The sequence below is a fragment of the Dermochelys coriacea genome, chromosome 2 (genome assembly GCF_009764565.3).
Source record: "Dermochelys coriacea isolate rDerCor1 chromosome 2, rDerCor1.pri.v4, whole genome shotgun sequence".
In the NCBI taxonomy this organism is placed as follows: Eukaryota; Metazoa; Chordata; order Testudines; family Dermochelyidae; genus Dermochelys; species Dermochelys coriacea.
The window spans coordinates 226,072,091-226,093,465 of record NC_050069.1 but is presented as its reverse complement, the minus strand read 5'-3'; the positions used below and the strand labels follow the sequence as shown (position 1 = coordinate 226,093,465).

The following is a 21,375-nucleotide window of genomic DNA, read 5'->3' as shown; positions in this document are numbered from 1 at the left end:
ACTTCATCGGATGCATTCGAATTCACCAAGGGAAGGTCATGCCTGACTAATCTAATCGCCTTTTATGATGAGATTACTGGTTCTGTGGATGAAGGGAAAGCAGTGGATGTATTGTTTCTTGACTTTAGCAAAGCTTTTGACACGGTCTCCCACAGCATTCTTGTCAGCAAGTTAAGGAAGTATGGGCTGGATGAATGCACTATAAGGTGGGTAGAAAGCTGGCTAGATTGTCGGGCTCAACGGGTAGTGATCAATGGCTCCATGTCTAGTTGGCAGCCGGTGTCAAGTGGAGTGCCCCAGGGGTCGGTCCTGGGGCCCGTTTTGTTCAATATCTTCATAAATGATCTGGAGGATGGTGTGGATTGCACTCTCAGCAAATTTGCGGATGATACTAAACTGGGAGGAGTGGTAGATACGCTGGAGGGGAGGGATAGGATACAGAAGGACCTAGACAAATTGGAAGATTGGGCCAAAAGAAATCTAATGAGGTTCAATAAGGATAAGTGCAGGGTCCTGCACTTAGGATGGAAGAATCCAATGCACCGCTACAGACTAGGGACCGAATGGCTCGGCAGCAGTTCTGCGGAAAAGGACCTAGGGGTGACAGTGGACGAGAAGCTGGATATGAGTCAGCAGTGTGCCCTTGTTGCCAAGAAGGCCAATGGCATTTTGGGATGTATAAGTAGGGGCATAGCGAGCAGATCGAGGGACGTGATCGTTCCCCTCTATTCGACACTGGTGAGGCCTCATCTGGAGTACTGTGTCCAGTTTTGGGCCCCACACTACAAGAAGGATGTGGATAAATTGGAAAGAGTACAGCGAAGGGCAACAAAAATGATTAGGGTCTAGAGCACATGACTTATGAGGAGAGGCTGAGGGAGCTGGGATTGTTTAGTCTGCAGAAGAGAAGAATGAGGGGGGATTTGATAGCTGCTTTCAACTACCTGAAAGGGGGTTTCAAAAAGGATGGCTCTAGACTGTTCTCAATGGTAGCAGATGACAGAACGAGGAGTAATGGTCTCAAGTTGCAATGGGGGAGGTTTAGATTGGATATTAGGAAAAACTTTTTCACTAAGAGGGTGGTGAAACACTGGAATGCGTTACCTAGGGAGGTGGTAGAATCTCCTTCCTTAGAGGTTTTTAAGGTCAGGCTTGACAAAGCCCTGGCTAGGATGATTTAACTGGGACTTGGTCCTGCTTTGAGCAGGGGGTTGGACTAGATGACCCTCTGGGGTCCCTTCCAACCCTGATATTCTATGTTGATTAGCCCCAACAGGTCCTAAGAGGATAGTTGAGATGTTATTAGCATATGATTAACAGAGCTACATGAAGGGGCCACTATGCCTGTGAAACTGCAGCTCAAAACAGCACTTCCACTTATCCAGACACCCAGTTATCCAAAAGTTTTGGACATCTTCCAGGCTATTTGGATAAACAGGAGCAGAAATAAAGTTACAATTTCTGGTGACTTTTTGGGGTGCCCTCCCAAGGCAATATCAGACTGTACAGCAAAGAGAGATTACCTTTGATTTTAAATACAGATAATTCTGTTTATTTCAGAGGAATGATGATGCATTTTGCTGCATATGGTTTATCACCTGCCCCTTTAAATAAGGAGCTAAGGATGAAAAATTCCATTATGCCAAAGAGTTCTGACTTCCTGTGACAGGGTGCTGGGCTGGGACTCCTGAACCAGCCCTCTGCCACGCAAGCTCCCATTAATGGAGTTAGATTGGAGCTGCTTAGAGAAACCTGTGCCTCATTGGCAAAGGGGAAACAGCTGCCAGCCTAATTAGCCTGGGGCTGCAGAAAAGCCTCAGGGGAGGGATGCCAGAGAGTGGTAGGCCTTCTTTCTTGGGCGTAGAGACTGAGCAGTCCCTAAGGCTGAAACCCCCACGCTGTATATGGTGAGAAGGTGGTGGGAATTGCTCCCTGTAAATAAACTGCACCAGTGACTGCTGAGCCAGAAGGCCTCTGCATGATTTTTGGAGAAGAGGCAGGACCAAGGGGGGCTCTGCAATGCCCTGTTACACTCCCCAATCTAAACTAGGGCTTTCCTTCCAACCATAACTGTTTTGAGCCAAAAATATGTCAAAACCAAAACAAGATGAAAGCACTCTGTCAAACACAGCAGCAATCCAATCCTATATTTTTTATACTGAAATCCTCCCATTGAGCTCAAAAGCATTAGGCCCAAAAGTTTTACTGTTCCTATGATGGGGTATACAAACTCCACACTGGACCTGAAGAGATTAAAAGGCAATACTGGGCCCAGGCAGCTACCCCAACTCCAGGCTTGCAGAGCATGCTCCAGAGCTGGAGGAGTGAGTTAAAGGGGAGCTAAGAAATCCACGCAAACGGTTGTGGACAGACTGCAAGTCAGAAGAATCCTTCTCCAGGAAGCCAGACAAAAGATTGTGAGGGGACCATGGAGCGGGTAAGACACCCAGGTAATGCCTTCTTTAGCCACCTCCGCTTCCTCAGAGAACTTGTAGGTCCAGCAAGGCCCTGCTTCTTTGGATTCTTTCTTTGCTGAGCTACTGACTGTTTGGACTATAAGGGCCATGCCCCAAATTAAAGGGACCTACTGCTAGAAAGTAGCCTAGCAAAGCAAACTTGGACTTGCTGCAGAGAGGACCATGCCAGTTCTGCTTTTCACCAGGGCTCTGGGCCAGGACCCAGTAGTGAGAAAGGGCCCAGGTCTGGGAGTTGAGGCCCAGAAGCACATGGAAAGTCAAAGATTCCCTGCTTAAGATCAGGAACAGGCACCTCTTCCATCCAGACAGAGGAGCAAGAGGCTGAAAGTTAGGCATGCTAACCGCTAGGTTGCCCGGCCCTCCAAGACCTCTATCCTACATGGTGGAGAATTCGGGCAGCAGAGTCTGAAGTCCTGAAAGTAGGCCAGCGAGAGAGAGAGACACAGGGAGGAGCGGGGAGAGGCAAAAATGGATTTTGAGAAGTTGCTGACACGGGTCTTAGAAAACCAACAATAGCAAGCAGCCAAACAGCAGCAGCAGCAGAACCAACTGCTCCAGCAGCTTGTCATCCAGCATCCAACAGCAGCAGCTGATTAAAGAAATGATGGTGCAGCAGCAGGAACAGCAGCAGTGGCTCATCCAGCAGATGACAGTGCTCCTACAGCCATCTAGGTCAGCAGCAAGTCTCACCAATGGAAAGGGAAGTCCCGTCCCAATGCCATTCAAGCCGGTGAAACTGACAAAGATGGGGCCCTTGAACAACCCAGAGGCATTCCTCATCATGGTCAAGAAAGTCACCACTAGCCCTCTACTTGAGGGCCCCGGCCCAGGCCACATACCAGGGCCTCGTTGCGGTGGCTGTTTAGGATTACACCCATATCAAGGCACCTGTCCTGGATATCCTGAATGTATCTCCCATAACCCACCAGCAGGAGTTCTGCTTCTTTGAATTCCCGCTTGGGGATCAGCCCAAGGCTGTCACCTAGAATTTGAAAGAACACTGTTGGAAGTGGCTCTAGAGAGAGGGCTGCACTGGGGTTCAGGTGATGGAGAAGGTTGTCATGGGGCACTTCACGCAGATCCTCCCCATGGATGAGGTGGGTGTGAATGCATGGTGAGGCACTGTCTCAAAATGCTTGCAGAAGCCGTTGGGCTGGCAAAGAACTAGCTGATGTGCCTTGGGTCCAAAGCAGAAACACCAAAGACCAGACCAGGAAGCCCCAGGGACCACAAACTACCAACCCCCAAATCCAGCTAAACGGGTCCCGGGGAACTGGGATACCCAGTCCCAGTGAGGGAAGGTACAATGACCACTCATCAGTGCCGAACCAAGGCAGTAAGGTCCACAATCGCCCTTCAGTGTGGACGTACTGGCAGGTGAGACCGGACTTCATAGAAATACAATGACCCAACCTTGGGTCAGGTTTATGAACAGATTGCCCATGTGGACAGCATAGTACTAGACCCTCAGCTCTTGAAATGGTGGCCCCATTTTGAACTGCTTGAGGAAAGACATATCAGGCCATAAAGATCCAAGACAGGGAGAAGTGGGAATCCAGCTGGTAGTTCCCAGGAAGTTCCAAAGGGGGGTATTCCAACTGGCCCATCCAATACCATGCAGAGGCCACTTGGTGAGAGAAAAGACACGCAACAGAGTGACTATATGGTTCTACTGGTCGAGCCTCCACTTAAAGTTGCACTCATCCCCAAATGCCAGTGGACAGGTCAGAAAAAGATTCTAAAGGCCCCTCTGGTACCACTACTCATCATAGGGGTGCCCTTTGAAAAGGATAGCTGTGGACCTGGTGGGCCCGTTAGAAAAGTCTGCAGCCAGGAACAAATACATCCTGGTGATCCCAGATTATGCCACCTGATACCTCGAAGCATCCTTCTCTGACCAACTACAGCAGTCATCACCAGTGAGCTCCTGAAGATTTTTTCCTGTGTGGGGATCCCCAAGGAGATGCTAAGGGATCAGGAAACCAACTTCACCTCACAATTAACAAAAGAGCATTTTAGCCTGCTACGGGTCAAGTCTTTGAAAATGTCTGTATACCACCCTCAAACCAACAGATTGGTGGAATGGTTCAAAAAGACATTAAAGAACATGCTGACTAAGTCTGTAGTCACTGATCACCCAACACTGGGACCACCTGCTCCTACCTCTCCTTTTCACCATCCATGAGGTGCCCCAAGCATCCACAGACTTCTCCTGTTCAAACTATTGTATGGGAGATAGTCACTGGCTGTGTTCCCTACAAGTGATTCAAATGCCGCGCACTTGATTAGCAGAGCCACGCACAGCTGGCAGCGTGTGTTCAGCGTGTCGTCCTCCCCACCCCCCGCAGCTGCTCCCGGGACCCTCCTGCTGACTGTGCAGAGCGGAGGTAGAGGGGTTGCTGTCAGGGTGTCCCCTTCCCCAGTCCCTGTACCCCATCTCCACAGAGCAGGGGAGAGGGCTCAGGACTTGAGCAGGAGAGAGCTGCTGTGGTCTGAATGAGCCTTCTGGGTGAGTGAGTGAGTGAGTAACTTAAAGAGACAGTGCATGGTCTCTCAGAGACTCCCCCAGCAGCCAGCTCTCACACACACATACACACAGTCTCTCCGTATCCCCAGGTACCCCATCTCCACAGATTGGGACAGCTTTCAGTGAATGCATTAAAGAGACAGTGCACAGCATCTCTCAGAAACCTCCCCAGCAGCCAGCACACACACTGTCTCTGTCTCACACACCGCAGTATTTCCCACTCACCTCCCATCACATACTTGTATTATTGTTATTGTTACTTCTTGGTACTTCCTGCAATGTATATATATTCTCTGTAATTTTATTCTTTAAAAGTGTGTTATTTTAGTTTTTTAACTGGTCTATGCATTTCATAATTTTTATTTCTCTCTTACACTTAAATTTAAATCTTTGAGTACTGAGTTCTAAAATGCCTAACCTGTCCTGGCTGTTCAGAACTCTGGGTTGTCACCTTCTTGCCATTCTGACATCCACTCCCATGCATGCCATTCTCCTGACATTACTCTGCATCAGCATGCTATCTTCAGACAGAAATGCCTAGAAGATGCAAGTCTGGGGCATTGACTTTGAGCGCAATCTCTGCTGCAAATCTACTCAGTAAGTAATGCTTCTCTTGTAAACATTTAAATGTATACTCAGATAAAATGTACATTTCCCAGGATCCTGAGAATTCAAGATCAAATTTAAGTCCCAAAACCTGCAAATACAAGCAGGTACCTACCAAAGTTTTGCTTAGACTTCAGACTTAGGATCCAGGTTCTTTGACTTCACCCTCCTCCTGCAAAGGAGGGAGTGAAAAAAATAGAAACTTACTTATACTTAATTAAAGCAAGAGGACTAGGTGTGTGATCAAAGGGTAAGAAACATAAAAACATACATATGTAAATACCCAGAAATCCTTAGATCATGTAATTAGGTGGGGAAAATGTGTCATTATACACTTGAAATAAACAGAATTACCTGTTCTTAAAATCAAAAGCAGTTTGTATTATGCTTCAAGGAATAATGTCATGTTAGTTTTCTGCATTTAGGAGCTACCTCCTTAAAGTATCTATGATTTGCAAATGCCAAGTACATTTGTCCTCATCTGAGAGACTTCTGTAGCATTTAATGAATCATCTGTCATCAACTCATTAGGCTGTGGACAATACTTTGATGTCACATCCCTTTATCAACTGCTGTAAAGGAAGCTGCACTTCTAAGTGTGCCTGTTAGATTTAAGCCAACTCTTCATAGATTTATTTTATTAGATTGTATTAGATTTTATAGGCTTATGGGGACATGCTTCTATCATAAAGACTACATCTAGATCAACCCTTATCAACAGACCTTTCAATGCCTTTCTCAAGGACACAGGCTCCTAGATCTTACTTATCTGTGATAAGATGAAACAATGTAAAGAAATAATAGAATACCTCAGTCCAACAACTGGCTCCTGCAAGGGCTTCAATGGGTCTCCAAATGGATGCAGTGGTTTGTCTGTGCTAAGCCAGTTCCAGAATCAAGGGTATGAAAGATCCCTTGCTTTTGTATGGAAGAAAGGACAAATAGTATACCTGACTTATCTTCTCTGCACCATTCATTATTCTGCATATCTCTAATATCTCCTCCAACTGGAGTCCTCTCTAAACAGTCCCACTCTTTTCAATATCTGTGATCCACTACCTTCACAGCAAGACACTAAACGGGTCTCTTGGTCACCCCATACCACCCCGCTAGTGATAGCTGAGAATTTACTTATCCTAAATACGCAGTGCTAAGTAGCCACAAATGATTTTGAAATAAGTTTCAAAATAACAAAACAGGACCCTTTTTCAAGTTTTTTAATTTCAAAATCTGACCCTGTATTCTCACAGAATGGATGCTGTCCTCTTGGTTAATCACCATACACTATGTAATTTTTCCAATTTAGCTTCAAATCTCTTTTTACTTAAAGCAAGGATGCCAATTCCATAGGTTTTGAAGTCATAACTAGTTTTTTCCAGTTCCTTTACTCTGCTTCTTACAGTACTGATACTTACATCCAGAACGCGAGAAGTTTCAGCTATTTGTTTAATGTGAATCTTTGCTTGCAAGAGGCAATCTATTTTATCACTGAGGTTCTTGGATGAAAGAAAGAGCACTCGTGGATAGCTAATGAAAAATCTATCCACCTCTTTATCAGTGCACCCAAGAGATAACAGCTTCTCTTTAGCATTTGTAAAGTTTTTTTTTATATATTCATTAGATAAGTCCAAAATGTCAGCTCCAGTGCCATGTAGCAGAGCTAGTAATTCCTCATTCCTCAGATGGAAAGATGACTGCAGGAACTCAATGTTTGCGCTCACTTGCTTGCTGCTCCGCAGGAGGATGAAGACATTTTTAGAAATTATGTGCTTCACAAAACCATTTGGGTTTTCACCACCTAAAGATAAACAGATTACATGCAGGAGGTCAGTCATCTGCTTATTCAGCTCCACTCTGTTAGAAAACGCCCGTGGTGCTCTGGTCAACATATTGCTAAGGTGTTTACAGGTTAGCCCAAGAGAAAAGAAAAATGTAATATTTTTCTCCATATTGATGTTATTACTGGAACGAAAGAAGGACTCAGGGGAACGTCCCAGAATATTTACAATTTCCAAGTCAGTCATCAAAATACTTCTCCAAAGTTCCCAACGTTTTTCAAGAGACTCATGGGAACGCGTGATGGCCCGTGGATAACGTGAGATGATGCTAGCAATGATTTCATTAGTAGCCCCTTTGCTTTGTAGAAACTTTTTGAGACCCTCTTCATTTGTGATCAGCTTCTTCAGAACTCCAGGTTGTCGCTTTCTCGCCATTTTGACATCCACTCCCATGCATGCCAGATTGTTTACTAGAATGCCATTCTCCTGGCATGACTTTGCATCAGCACTCTCTATCTTCAGACAGAAGTGCCTAGAAGACACAGGTCTGAGCGCAATCTCTGCAGAAAATCTGATCAGCCAGAAACAATTCATATTGTGAAGAAGTGAGTTTTTCATGTGCAACAATCCCCTGGCTGCCATAGGGATCAGCTGCTGCAAATATCTTTGTAGTATTGTACATCCACTGTTTATCATCTGAGGGGAAGAAAACAAACAGTCATTATGCACAGATACTGGACACTAAATGAAGAATGTGGGTGGATTTGTTTAAATAGTTAGAGCTTAAAAAAAAATAAACACAAAACCTGCCCAAGTAGGAATATCTAATTATTTAGTTAAAAGATATGGCTAAAAAAACCCCTATAAATTAGCAAATTCAATAAATTGTTTAAAATTCATTCATTTAAAATTCTGGATGGAGGCGAACAGAAGTGTACAGGATTACTACCATGAAAGCAGAATAAAATATTCAGTTACTTTAAAGGATTAAGATTCAGGCTTCCATCTCTTAAGAGGCATGGTACAGACAGCCCAGGTGGGAAGCTAGGGTAAATTTAAACCACCTTTGCATGCTCCCAATTCTGGACTGCTCTGGTGGCTGAAGGGTCCCCCTCCCCCGTCATATTTCAGGAAGCCCTGGAGGTCTGTCTGCATTATGGTAGACTCCCTGGGCAGTAGTGCAGCCCAGAATTTCCCACATGCCTCACTCCAAACACTCCTCTCCCAGCCGCAGCCATTTCCCCAGCACAACCCCTACACATGGGCTTGAGAAGGTTCCTAGGAGGACAGCCTACAGCTCTCTCCCCCAGCTCCTGTTCCAAAGGAGCTCTCCCCCAGCTAGACCTGGGGTTTTTAGTCCCCTTTATACTATTGTACTCTGGTCCCTTTATTCAGCATAGAACGATTGGTGCAGGAGTGAGAATCACACGCAAAGTTAGGACTCAGCAGGAAAAGCTTGCATAACACTGACATCTCACCACATCCAACTCTGTCCCCTTTCATAGTTGCCAATATTTGAAACTGTTTCTCAAGGAATAGTTCTCCACAAAGAGTTGGGAAGTTGGAAATCATAAATCCCCCAAGAGCTGAAGTTTGTGTGTGTATTCTGGTCAATTTCATGTTGATTTCTAGGCTACTTGGTTGTATTTTTTTCCTTTCATCCTTGCTTCTTCTATTTCCCCACCCTCTAAGCTGTTTCTTCCATATAACACACTACACCACTATCCTGATCCAGAAAGCCCCCTCATATGATTCAGCATATTACAACCAAGAAGATATCACGCATTACAAGGCCTGACTTTGATCCTGACACTTTACAATCAAAACAACAAAACTATCAATCAATTGTAACCAATCAATTGTCTGTACACAGTAGAAGTACAATAACAAGTTTTAATGTCATCTGATCAAAAATGGAAGTTAAAAAAGATGAACAAGTTTTTTGTGTTCCCTTCATGGCTTGAAGATGGAGTTTTAGATTTGGACTTATAATATGAGTCTCAGCAAAATATATGTCATTTCTTGGAACCTTTTCAGAAGTCTGGTCATTTAAAATCCCCAGCTGTTATGTTTTCCAATACAGTCAAGCTAAGCCAAGCAACTCAGAAACTTATGTCAGTCTCTTAGTGCCACAAATTCACGTTGGAAATCCTCAACAAGTGACACAAACACCCCACTGAAGTGAATAGAACCTTTGTCCTATCCATCAGAATTGGGAGTTTTAAATGTTGATATAAGAACAATATGAAAACTCATTACTGCGCACGCTCACCAGGTAGTTTCAAAAGTTAAAAATCTCAGGTGCTACAAAATGTTTTTCAAAATAGTAAAATGGACTCCAACACCATTAGGGATTCATTCCTGGCAAATTTCCAGTTTTAAAAATCAAACCATTTTAACATTAAAAAAAACTTAAACTGTTGGCATGTGCCAGACCCTTATTTTGTAATAAATAAGGGTGAGCAGCACTTGTAGCTTCTATGGGTTTCTTTACAATAAGGGAGGGTGGGGGAGTTGCCACAAGTACTCCTTTTCTTTTTTTTTTAGGAGGTCCCCAGGCACTTCTGGCTGCCAAGAGGGAACCCTGATGGGCTCCCTCTCAGGTGTTATTGCAAGGGTCAGGGCTCCTGAGTCAAGAAGAAACAAGCATTTCAAATGCTGAAAAGAAAAATTCTTCAGCAGCCATGGTGCTATAGGGAACATCACCAGAGGCCCCTAGAGTAGGGAAAGGATCAAGCACTCCTACCGATAACGTCCTGCATCAACAATGGGAGAAGGGACACCATCACGCCACCCAGAGATAGCAGTAGAGCAGACAGCTGTGTCCTCCAAAAATAATGTTGGGGAGGGACTGTATAAGGAGCATGGAGCAAGTAACCTCTCTCTAATTCTGCATTAATGAGCAGAGGGGGCAGGAGGGGCACAGGTGGGCATGCCCCACATTGTAACTATAATGCTGTAGACATTATGCCTCATCCCTGAGACAGAACAAGCAACCTTTTTCTCCCTTGAAAAAACAAAAAAAGTGCCAGCCACTGCAAAGGAATAGGAGAAAGTCAAGGTGGACATGGAGAGCCATGTCTGGTTTCACTTGGACTGGAAACCAGCCACACAGACCTTAATCTCCCCACTTCCCTTGCTGAAGGCAGGTTTTCCCAGCGGTTTTTTCTCACCCTCCCTGGGCAGGCATTTAAAGCACCACAGAGAAAGGAGAGCGGTCATAGGTCAAGTCTGCTCAGCTCTCCTTTCCCACCAAGCAGCCCAGAGGCCCCTAGAGTCAACTGGGGAAAAGGAGAAGGATCAAACATCCTGCACCCAAAGTCCTGTCTTAACAATGGGAGTGGGTAGGAGAAGCACTAATGCCACCCCTTAACCCTTTCACCCAGTTCCAAGGGAGGCCCAGGAGAAGAGGATTAGGGACCTCTGGCGGTGTTCCCCACTGCGCCATGGCTGATTGGCTGCCGATTATGGAAAGGCTCATGTCTTTCAAAGGGATGCTTTAACAAGGAAAAGGGAACTGCTGGGGCAGCCCTGGGGAAGATCACAGCCTGGATGCTGGTTTCTAGCAGCTGTCAAAACAACTATAACCTGCTCCACCTCCCACACACTATCACCGCAGCCATTGCTTGCTCCCCCACACCAGTTATGGAAAGGAGTAGAGCTCTCCACTCCTCTGCTATCTCAGATGCCTCCTTCATTAATGCAGGGGGATTAAAGCAGGATTTATGCTTCCTTTTCTTTCCTCCTCCAAAAGCCCAACCCCCGACACAATCTGTCATCTGAGAGGAGCTCTTAAATACTCCCTCACAGCAGCAACAGAACTTCTCAGAGGGAACCTTAAAATTCATACAAATAATCTGGCATATTTTGGGCTGTCCAATTGTCCCTAAACCTCTTTTAAAAACAAAGTGAGGGTCAGAGAAACACTGAAGGTAACCACCCTTTATAGAAAGCTATTCCTTTCATAGTTTCCCATACCTCCACAATTGTTTGGCCGAATTTTAAAGACTACTTAGATGATCAGCTGAGAACAAAAACAAAAAAACAAATCCAGAATACTAGAAAGCAATAATAAATAGTAATATTTTGTACTTACCTGGTGCCTTTTACTGGATGCACAAAAAGCTCTTAAACAGAAATGATGTCTTACCACACCCCTGTGAGATAAGTATTTCTACATCAGTTTTACATGTAAGTAAACTGATGTACAAACTGGATGACTAATTTGTCCAAGGCCACACAACAAGTTAAAGGAGAGCTATGAAAAGAATCCAGGAGTCCTTACTTTTCATCCCCTGCTTTCACAACTTGGTCCAACACTTCCTCAGCAAAAAAATATTTCCCTTTCCTCTACCTTCCCCTTCCCTTCTCTCCTTACTATTCCACTTCTCTTTCTCTTCCCCTTTGCATTTCCTCCATCAATTTCTTCCCTCTTAGAAGGCATCAAGATGGTTTTAATTCAAACTGCCATAAATAGTGGTTTTGACATCTGAATCTAATATAGTTAAAAATACAAAAGTGAATTTAGACTGGAAAGCCTGACTCACCTTTAATAGTAGTGGTCCAGCATTAACACCTTGAGTATGTGCAAACAACCTATTGGTATTTTTTAGTACCTGGGTCGCACATATATAAATCCTTTTCCATTCACTGCAGGAGGAAGAAAAAAATGTAAATTAAACTGTCAGACAATGTTACACAGATTAACAATCCAAGCCAATTCTTAAAACAACAGTAAATATGAAGTCAGTAGCTCAAGCAGTAAGCGGCTTGTGAGCCTCTGTTACATGGAGCAAGATCATCACATTATAGTCTGGATCCAACCAACGGGCAATGACTTGTTTTGTTGCCTGTGGAGTAGCCTAGCAGTGAGATTCAGAGACAATGATTAGAGGATTAGAAAACATGCTTAATAATAACAGATTCAAAAACTCAATCTATTTTTCTTAACAAAGAGAAGGTTAAGCAGTGACAATCACAGTCCAAAAGTATCTACATAGGGAACAAATATTTAATAATGGGCTCTTCAGTCTAGCTGCAAAAGGTATAATATGATCCAATGGCTGGAAGTTGAAACCAGATACATTCAGTCTGCAAATAAGGTGTACATTTTTCATGGTGAGAGTCATTAACCATTGGAACAATTTACCAAAGGTCAAGGTGCATTCTCTATCACTGACAATTTTTAAATCAAGCTTGGATGTTTTTTTCTAAACGATCTGCTCTAGGAATTATTTTGGGGAAGTTCTATGGCCTGTGTTATACAAAAGGTCAGACTAGATTATCACAATGGTCCCTTCTCATCATGTATATTACATGGGAATGTAGTGGCTCTGTGGAGCATGCTACCCTCTAGTGTGCTGGAAGATGTGATTCAAGGTTGTTTTACTCCTCTTTACTCCCTTGTGCCAACGCCAACACACAGGACAGGCTACAATATGGCTCATAATAATCAATTTTATAAGAAACCCACAGTAATACACAGTAAGTCTGCAGTAATAACAAAATACAGCTTTAAGAACCCGACCCAAAGTCTGTTGAACTCAAATGGAGTTTTTCCATTGACTTTAATGGGCCTGAGATCAGGCCTTACATTTCTACCAACATGTGGAACGCAGGTGCCACTTTGAATCTGGGTCGCTATAAAATGGTTTCTTGGTCATTTGGACAATAGTACAATAGCCAAACCCCAGAGTTCCTAAGTTAAATACTGATGATAATCTTTCTGTTCAATCCAGAACTTTTCCATTAAAAATTCATTAGAGGCTCTGGCACTTCTATATCGCAATTTATTCTAGGCACTGAATTCAGATCAGATTCAGGACCATAACTACTGATTACATTTCTTGTTTGACAAAGAAAAGTTATCTTGGAAGGAGAGTGATAAGGATGCCCTCTTATGGAATAACTTTATTAGCCATAGTCTCCATACACCCCAGCAATAAAGGTGTGCAATAAACATCAAGTAAAAGTTTCAGACTAACAGATACAGTTCTAATTGTTTCAGCAATTGTACCATAAGGAAAAATAAATATCCTGTTCAAGCCTGTACTTTTCAGCAGCAATCCACCAACCCCCAGAACATATAGCACATAGTGTTTCCCAAGCAGTGAACTATCAAAAGATCATTTTCAGAGAAAAAGAATTTGCCATGACAAATCAGACCACATGTGTATCAAAATCCAATACGCTGGCCACAGAGAACATCTTACACTTAAGAGGAAGGCAACTCCAATTTATCCTCATCCACATCCACAGCACATGGCTAATTATGGGAGGGAATACCTTCCTCATCCATGCTCTGATCAGCTGATGCAATGTAATAAGATTTGACAATCCATATCTTGGACTAAATGCAATCATTTTTACTGCTTATGAAGTTATCTTACACCTTTTCAAATTCCAATTATAATATTTGACTCAGTGACATATTGTGCTAAGGATTCCACTAGCCTCTAGACAAACTAACTTCCTGTTGGACAAAGTACATTCCTGTCTGGGCCATCATCAAACCCTGTATCTAAAGGGCTAAGAGAGTAAGACTCTATTTCTTGAGAAAAACTGCAATAGCTGGAAACTGTAGTGGACTCCTAATCTTCCTCAGCCACCCATTAGCAGAAGACTAAAAGATTCACAATCCCTTAGTGTGGGTTACAAAAGCAAGTATCTGTCCCATTAAATTGAGTTCCAAAAACTCAATGCTTTTAGTTAAAATAAAAGCAGTCCTTAATCATTTTATCCCTATTGGGATTCAGGTCAGCTAATCTCAAGAGTTCAATGGGACATATCAGCTAACTATTCTTATTACATAATTTCCTTGCAGACTGCTTTTCTTCTTGTTACATTTCATAATCTGTTCACTACTAGCAATAATCTGATAAATGCTGCAGTAACACTTGATGAAAGGAAATTGCATGAATAACCGATCTAACAGTCTCAGATTCACCAGGGCATATTGGAGCCTTCTTCAATAGATCAGTATACAGATGAAAACCAATAGCAAGAAAAAACAGTCAAGAAAGATGAAAACTATCTTAAGAAGTGGAATATTTTCTCACTGGTAGGGTGTGTAACTCCTGTTCTCCCCACCCAGGAGTAACACATATGCCTGAAGAGCAGAATAAACACCCTAAAAATGACACCAAGCAAATCCCTATTATTTAAAATTGTGGAAGCTTCTTCACTGGAGGTTTTCAAAAGGAGGCGAGATAGCCATCTGTCTTGGATGGTCTAGACCAGTGGTGGGCATCCTGCAGGCCGCAGGCGGCCCATAAGCGTAATCTGCTGGCAGGCTGCAAGACAGTTTGTTTACATTGACCATCTGCAGGCATGGCCGCCCGCAACTCCCAGTGGCAGCAGTTCGCCTTTCCCGCATACAACCGCATTTGCTCCAATCCCTCAGACAGAGACAAACACCTACAGGATCTCTATCAAGCGTTCTTAAAACTACAATACTCACTTGGGGAAGTGAAGAAACAGATTGACAGAGCCAGAAGGGTACCCAGAAGTCAGCTACTACAGGACAGGCCCAACAAAGGAAGTAACAGAACGCCACTAGCCATCACCTTCAGCCTCCAACTAAAACCTCTCCAGAGCATCATCAAGGATCTACAACCTATCTTGAAGGATGATCCCTCACTCTCACAGACCTTGGGAGACAGGCCAGTCCTTGCTTACAGATAGCCACCCAACCTGAAGCAAATTCTCACCAGCAACTACACACCACACAACCGAAACACTAATCCAGGAACCAATCTCTGCAACAAGCCGTGTTGCTAACTCTGTCTGCACATTTATTCAAGAGATACCATCATAGGACCTAACCACATCAGCCATACCATCAGCAGCTCATTCACTTGCATGTCTACCAATGTGATATATGCCATAATGTTCCAGCAATGCCCCTCTGCCATGTACATTGGCCAACCAGACAGTCTCTACACAAAAGAGTAAATGGACACAAATCAGACATCAAGAACTGTAACATTCAAAAACCAGTAGAAGAGCACTTCAATCTCCCTGGACACTCAATAACAGACTTAAAAGTAGCCATTCTTCAACAAAAAAACATTCAAAAACAGACTTCAGTGAGAAACTGCAGAACTGGAACTAATTTGCAAACTTGACACCATCAACTTAGGCCTGAATAGACTGTGAGTGGCTGGATCACTACAAAAAGTAACTTTCCCTCTGTTGATACTCACCCCTTCTTGTCAACTGTTGGGAATGGGCCACATTCACCCTGACTGAATTGGCCTCGTTAGCACTGACACTCCACTTGGAAAGGCAACTCCCATCTTTTCATGTGCTCTATATTTATACCAGCCTACTGTATTTTTCATTCCATGCATCTGATGAAGTGGGTTATAGCCCACGAAAGCTTATGCCCAAATAAATGCGTTAGTCTCTAAGGTGCCACAAGGACTCCTCGTTGTTTTTGCTGATACAGACTAACACGGCTATCCCTCTGAAACCTAAAATTTAATAGTAATTAAGACAAGGTTGATTTTACAAGGGATGCTCAATCACAATATCACTTTATAATTTAGTAAAATGTTATTAGTAATAACTTACTAGTCTTTAAAAGTTATAGTACTATCAGACTCAGATGTGCCAGTTACACCAGGGATCCATTGTGCTGCATGACAAAGAGGCAGTCCCCATCCTGAAGAATTTGCAGTCTAAGGTCCAGCAAACAGCTGCTAACAAATGCTCTTTTTATAGATTAGGCCTTTTACAAATATTTTCTGTCCCTAAAAATATCCATTGTCTGCCCTGACTCATATGACAGGAGAAAAAGAACCTTCCTCCAAAATAGCAAGGGACATACTATTGCACAGCTCATTTCTATTTCTATTCTATTTCTATTATTCTAAGCAATAATCACCCCAGACCTCCCTTACCTAAGCATCCACTGGGGATTGCCAAATTTGGTTGGAGGAATTCCTGGAGATTTGATCACATGACACAATCTTTAATTCCTGGAGACTCCAGAACAATCCTGGAGGGATGGCAAACCTAATTTGGGGATTCTTATTTTACATTGCTAAAACATGAGACCTTTGCCAATACACACAAAAAATAGTCAAATTTCAAGCAAAAATTCAGACTAATGAATACAGATGAATATCTTTAGAAACCCCTTTATAAGACAAAATAAATATACTGCTCTAAACCCTCTTGGCTGCATTTTACACAGCAGAATCAGTCCTTACGTTGCACGCAGATAATCCCACCACTTTACTCGGATCCGAAAACCACTTTGACTTCCCTTTAGTATTGGCAAAAAGAAAAGGAGTACTTGTGGCACCTTAGAGACTAACAAATGTATTAGAGCATAAGCTTTCGTGAGCTACAGCTCACTTCATCGGATGCATTTATGCATCGGAAGTGAGCTGTAGCTCACGAAAGCTTATGCTCTAATAAATTTGTTAGTCTCTAAGGTGCCACAAGTACTCCTTTTCTTTTTGCGAATACAGACTAACACGGCTGCTACTCTGAAACCTTTAGTATTGCTAACTCTTCCTATTGGGCAAAGCAAATCTTTTTCCTGTTAAATCAAGTCCCAAAACCTTGCCGCTTTCATAAGAGTAATTTTCAAGCATTTAATCGGCACATACTAGCTAACCCCTGTTAATTAAATTATTTCACTGCAGCTTCCTTCCTTAGATTTCTTCTTTCACTTTGCAATTTGCATTCTACTAGCAGTGACCTGAAAAGCGCTATAGCCGAGAAGTATGTGATTTGTGTTTTCCATCCAGTAAGATTGAAAATAAAATGACTCTTCCCTGAGCAACCAGTGTAATAACACCGTAAAACGTGTAATTTACCATCACATTGCGGTCCGGAGTCTTCCTCTTCACAGGTTAAAGTTGAAAGCTAACAAGGAGAAAGCAGTCAAAGCTAGTAAAGAAGAAAACTTGATATTAAAAAGGATTTGGTTTTCGTTTTAGTGCTGCCACCTACCAGATTCCTGTTTTCACTCATTTTAGTAAAAGAGAACTGCTGCACCAGGAGGTGGCAGTATAAAATAACATAGCCGTGCAATTTGTGCTGCCGTATTTTGTGCTATATTTAAGATCTGGAGGGGGAGGGGGTCCACAATGTTTTTGTAGCGTATGTAGGAAAGAAGTGTGGGCTACTAACAACCTTCACAAAGATGACAGGTGTCTGAAGCCTCTCCAGGAGGATATGGAATATTGAGCAGAGACATTGCCACTGGCCTTCCTATAGCACCATCACATTTCTTCCCCCAAAAGTCTCATTAAATGGCTGGGTGAGGATTCTAACATGTCTGTTTCAGAAGGTTGTCACCTGTCCAGGTTTTCCCAGGGTTGTCCTTTTTTGAGGTAGCTGTCCCAGGAAATCTGTAAGGGTGCTCAGTACACGCTGCCAGCTATCCAGTTTTATGATCTTGGGTGGGATTATCCCGGATGGCAACCCTATGCATTGTTGTCATTAACACATTCACATTGGGTACCAAATGTATTTTTAAACAAATTCAAAAACGAGAAGGATTTAATTTTTTTTATTATTTAATTTGATCATAAAGACAGGCCCAATGTGTCAATTCTTTATCAGAACAGTAAGGACTAGTAATCCATGGGGGCTAATCCTGACCCCAATGCCGAGCCATTGCCGAGCCAACTAACCTGGGTAAAATGGGCAGGTGTCTGTAGCTGCTGTTTCAGCCTCAGGACTGCAGTAGCTTTAGTGGTCATATGGGGACAATGACTGATGAATACCCACACTGCTTGGCCCTGACCCACTCAACTCTTGTCCTATCCATCCCCATATAGCTGCTGGGCACTGGCAGTGGAGGGACCCCCCATGAAGCTCCACAGAGTGCAGTGGATGTGCACCCCATTTATGGGCTCTACACACACATCATCAGGCAGATGACCCATTCTGGTTCCTCTGTATCGGGAACGATTTCACCCTAAGTACCAAAACTAAGCCTTGGACACTTAATCATACCTACCAGTTCTTATGGGACTAATAGAGATGGCATGTCAAGCCTTATCCTTTGAGCATAATAATTTAATACTGAAAAAAACAAAGCCTCCCCACTCAGTGATGCACTGCTTTAGGACTAATCCTCATAACAAAAGTAATTCAATAATCTGACATATTTGGGGACATTCTAACACATGACAGTCTCCTCCATGTTAGCATCTACAGAATTTACTAAAAGAGTCACAGCTTTTCTGGATTTCACTGCCATGGTATCAGTTCTGGGTCATACAATTTCTCTTCTCACCAGTGCCAGATTTCAGGGCAGGCAACACAGGTGACCGCCTGGGGTGCTGGGTTTGGGAGGTGTTGGGTTCAGGGTGCTGTTTTTGTTGTTAGCAACAAAAAGGGAAATAAAATATTTGAAGTAAAATGTTTCAGTTATTCCATATGTGGATTCATTTTTCATTAACTTAAAATATTCTGAACCTTCGTAGAATCTCATGGAATCTTCAAATGGTATTCAGAAGTTTAACAAATGGAGGGGGGGCCACCGAAGATGCTCCTAGTCTGGGATGCCATTTGTCTAGGGCCAGCTCTGCTTCTCACATTCTGCTGTGGACACTTTAATCTGCCATGAAGCATGGTCTGCATACATTTGGAGGGAGGCAGAGGGCACTGGTGGGTATTTATTCTGGCAAACTGGTACATTCCCCCAAAACTGTTGGGAAATGTGGATATTGTGATAAAGGTTATAAAGGTTTCATACTGTAACTGAGGTTTTATATTCCATTTAAAACAAATAATGATCATAGGGATAAAATACAAAAGGAGGTAAACTTATACCTATGTGTACAATAAGCATAAAAGGAATTTTAAAGGAATATTTAAAGGAAGCTGGGACAATTGTATACACTTCAGACATACAGTAACATGTAAGTGTACTATAATATTTTTATGTGTACCAACTGATCTGTGATAACAGTAGAATGTTTGTACATAACTGAATTAGGAAATGTCAGTCAGGTGCTCCAGGATCACTTAATTAATTATCTGCATTAGTTGCAGCTTACTTAAGTTACCTCCCTGATATATTATACTTCAGAATAAATTATTCATCCTATCAAACTTGCTACACTGCAGGGGGGTCTTGAGCTTCTTTTCAGCTACAGTATTCATACCAAAGACGTGACCAGCTCAGCAAATCTACAATACTTGTCTTTTTAATTAAAAGATGAGGAATATTAATCAAATATGTCCAAAAAGAGATATGTAGAGTTTACAGTCTGTCAAACTATAAGCTGTACAACCCCAGGATCCAGAAAACAAAAACACTCTACTTCAGATGGTATGTACTACTGCACTATTACAAGAGGTCTGTGCTTCATTCCATTTGTCTGAGTTAGTAATGAATATCTTTACAACAGGTTATAAATATGTTGGGTGTTCAGAATATAAATAAAGAACTTATGTGTATGTTTTTGCAGATGCATATTTGAGGCATGGAGCGAGCATGCTTGTATGCATGATTTTGTTAATGCATGTGTATATATAGCATGTGAAGATGCAGTTATCTTTGTATAGCTCCACGTGTGATGTGTATGTGTTCTGCTGCATTTTGGAACACTTTATAAAAGGGCTTAGCAAAATGTATTTAGATTTACAGAATATTAAGATTTAATAATGAATAAAAGTAGACATACAATGGAGGGACCTATATAATGTTTTCATTGTCACATGAATTTGGCTAATTTACAAGGCCTACAATTAACATATAAAAACCACACTTTATTTCAGTTGACCTTCCAAACATTTTCTTTCCTCAGTGCCCATATTGCTTCACAGGGAGAGATGCTTTTTTAATTAATTATACATAAGAAGTGGATAAACACAAAATGATTATGTTCACATCAGACCTTGAACAACCTCTATAATAATTACTAAGCCCCAGATCCTCAAAGATATTTAGGCTTCTAACTTCCATTGATTTCAAGTTAGGATCCTAAATAACTTTGTGGACCTAGGCCTAACCGCACTTTGTAACTTTTTCCTTTCAACATGATTCTTAAGAAAAGGTTCTGCTCTGTCTTGTTTCTTTAAATCCCCAAACACTTCTCTGTGTCTCATCCACTCAGCTTCCCCACCTGCACCTTTACCACAAACCATCCACTATCTATTCTACAATTTTTGTTACTGCTTGCCTTTGAAGGGGACCCCAGAATACTGTGCAGCAATATCTCATAACAGAAATTCTATTTCAGTAAAGATTGGGGGTAGGTGAATTGGTGTCCAAAGAAGATGTTTACAGTATTACCTAAAATGCTTCCCTGCTGCAGCCATGGTGATGGAGAAGCCCACAGCATTCTGAGATACTAAAATACAAAGCAAAGCTCACCTCAGCTGCAGAGCAGATAGTAACGGATACTTAGGGACACTGGAGCAGAACTATTGTAGCAGACTGTGGCAAGGGCTGAGGTTCATCAGGTTAACCCTTCGTTATTTGTACCTCTTCTTATCAAAGTGGAGATGAGTAATTACTTTCTTATGCGCACTATGAGAACTAAACTCTGGTGGCTCTATCCTGCTCTCATTTAAATTTAATTATAAAATGCTCACTGGTGTTAGTGGAAGCAGAAGTAGGCCCTGATCAAAGAATGCCTTGGACACAGTCACGTCTCAAATGTAGGTATCTCTTTTGTTTTCAGATCATTTCACAGAGTTAATTTATAATTCATTCTCCTGTCAAGTAGGTCTGTACAGCAGATCCCAGGGCCACAGCAGAAGGGTTGGGCTGCAAGCATGAGTGGCAGTCTCTCCTCCATATAATTCTGACCAAATACAGCCATTTGCAAGTGAAATTTTACATTTTGAACTCTCTTTAACCCAAAATGGCAGGATCATTATACTGGGTGGCAGGAAAAAGTTCTGATCCCTACTTTGCAGAGAGGGGGTGTTCTTATAAGGCAGTGGGCTCTGAGATTGTAATGAGGTTCATCTAGCTTTCCACTCCAATATGAATTTACTTTTTGAAACA

General features: G+C 42.5%; 1 protein-coding gene across 7 annotated transcripts; it reads right to left on the bottom strand.

The window, feature by feature from the left end:
- Positions 1-1,439: 1,439 nt before the first annotated feature.
- On the bottom strand, positions 1,440-17,635 carry MTERF1 (mitochondrial transcription termination factor 1). 7 transcript variants are annotated; one of them, XM_043509340.1, is made up of 5 exons: positions 16,893-17,204; positions 16,604-16,659; positions 15,963-16,087; positions 11,936-12,038; positions 5,307-8,084 (listed from the first exon to the last, which is right to left on the bottom strand). In XM_043509340.1, the coding sequence occupies exon 5, from the start codon at positions 8,082-8,084 to the stop codon at positions 6,885-6,887; it is 1,200 nt and encodes a 399-aa protein (XP_043365275.1). In that variant the 5' UTR covers positions 11,936-12,038; positions 15,963-16,087; positions 16,604-16,659; positions 16,893-17,204; the 3' UTR covers positions 5,307-6,884. The 7 variants fall into 7 exon arrangements, with proteins under 7 accessions (XP_043365273.1, XP_043365275.1, XP_043365274.1 ...); XM_043509339.1 differs by lacking the exon at positions 15,963-16,087; XM_043509342.1 differs by lacking the exons at positions 15,963-16,087; positions 16,604-16,659; positions 16,893-17,204 and adding an exon at positions 17,625-17,635.
- Positions 17,636-21,375: the final 3,740 nt, after the last annotated feature.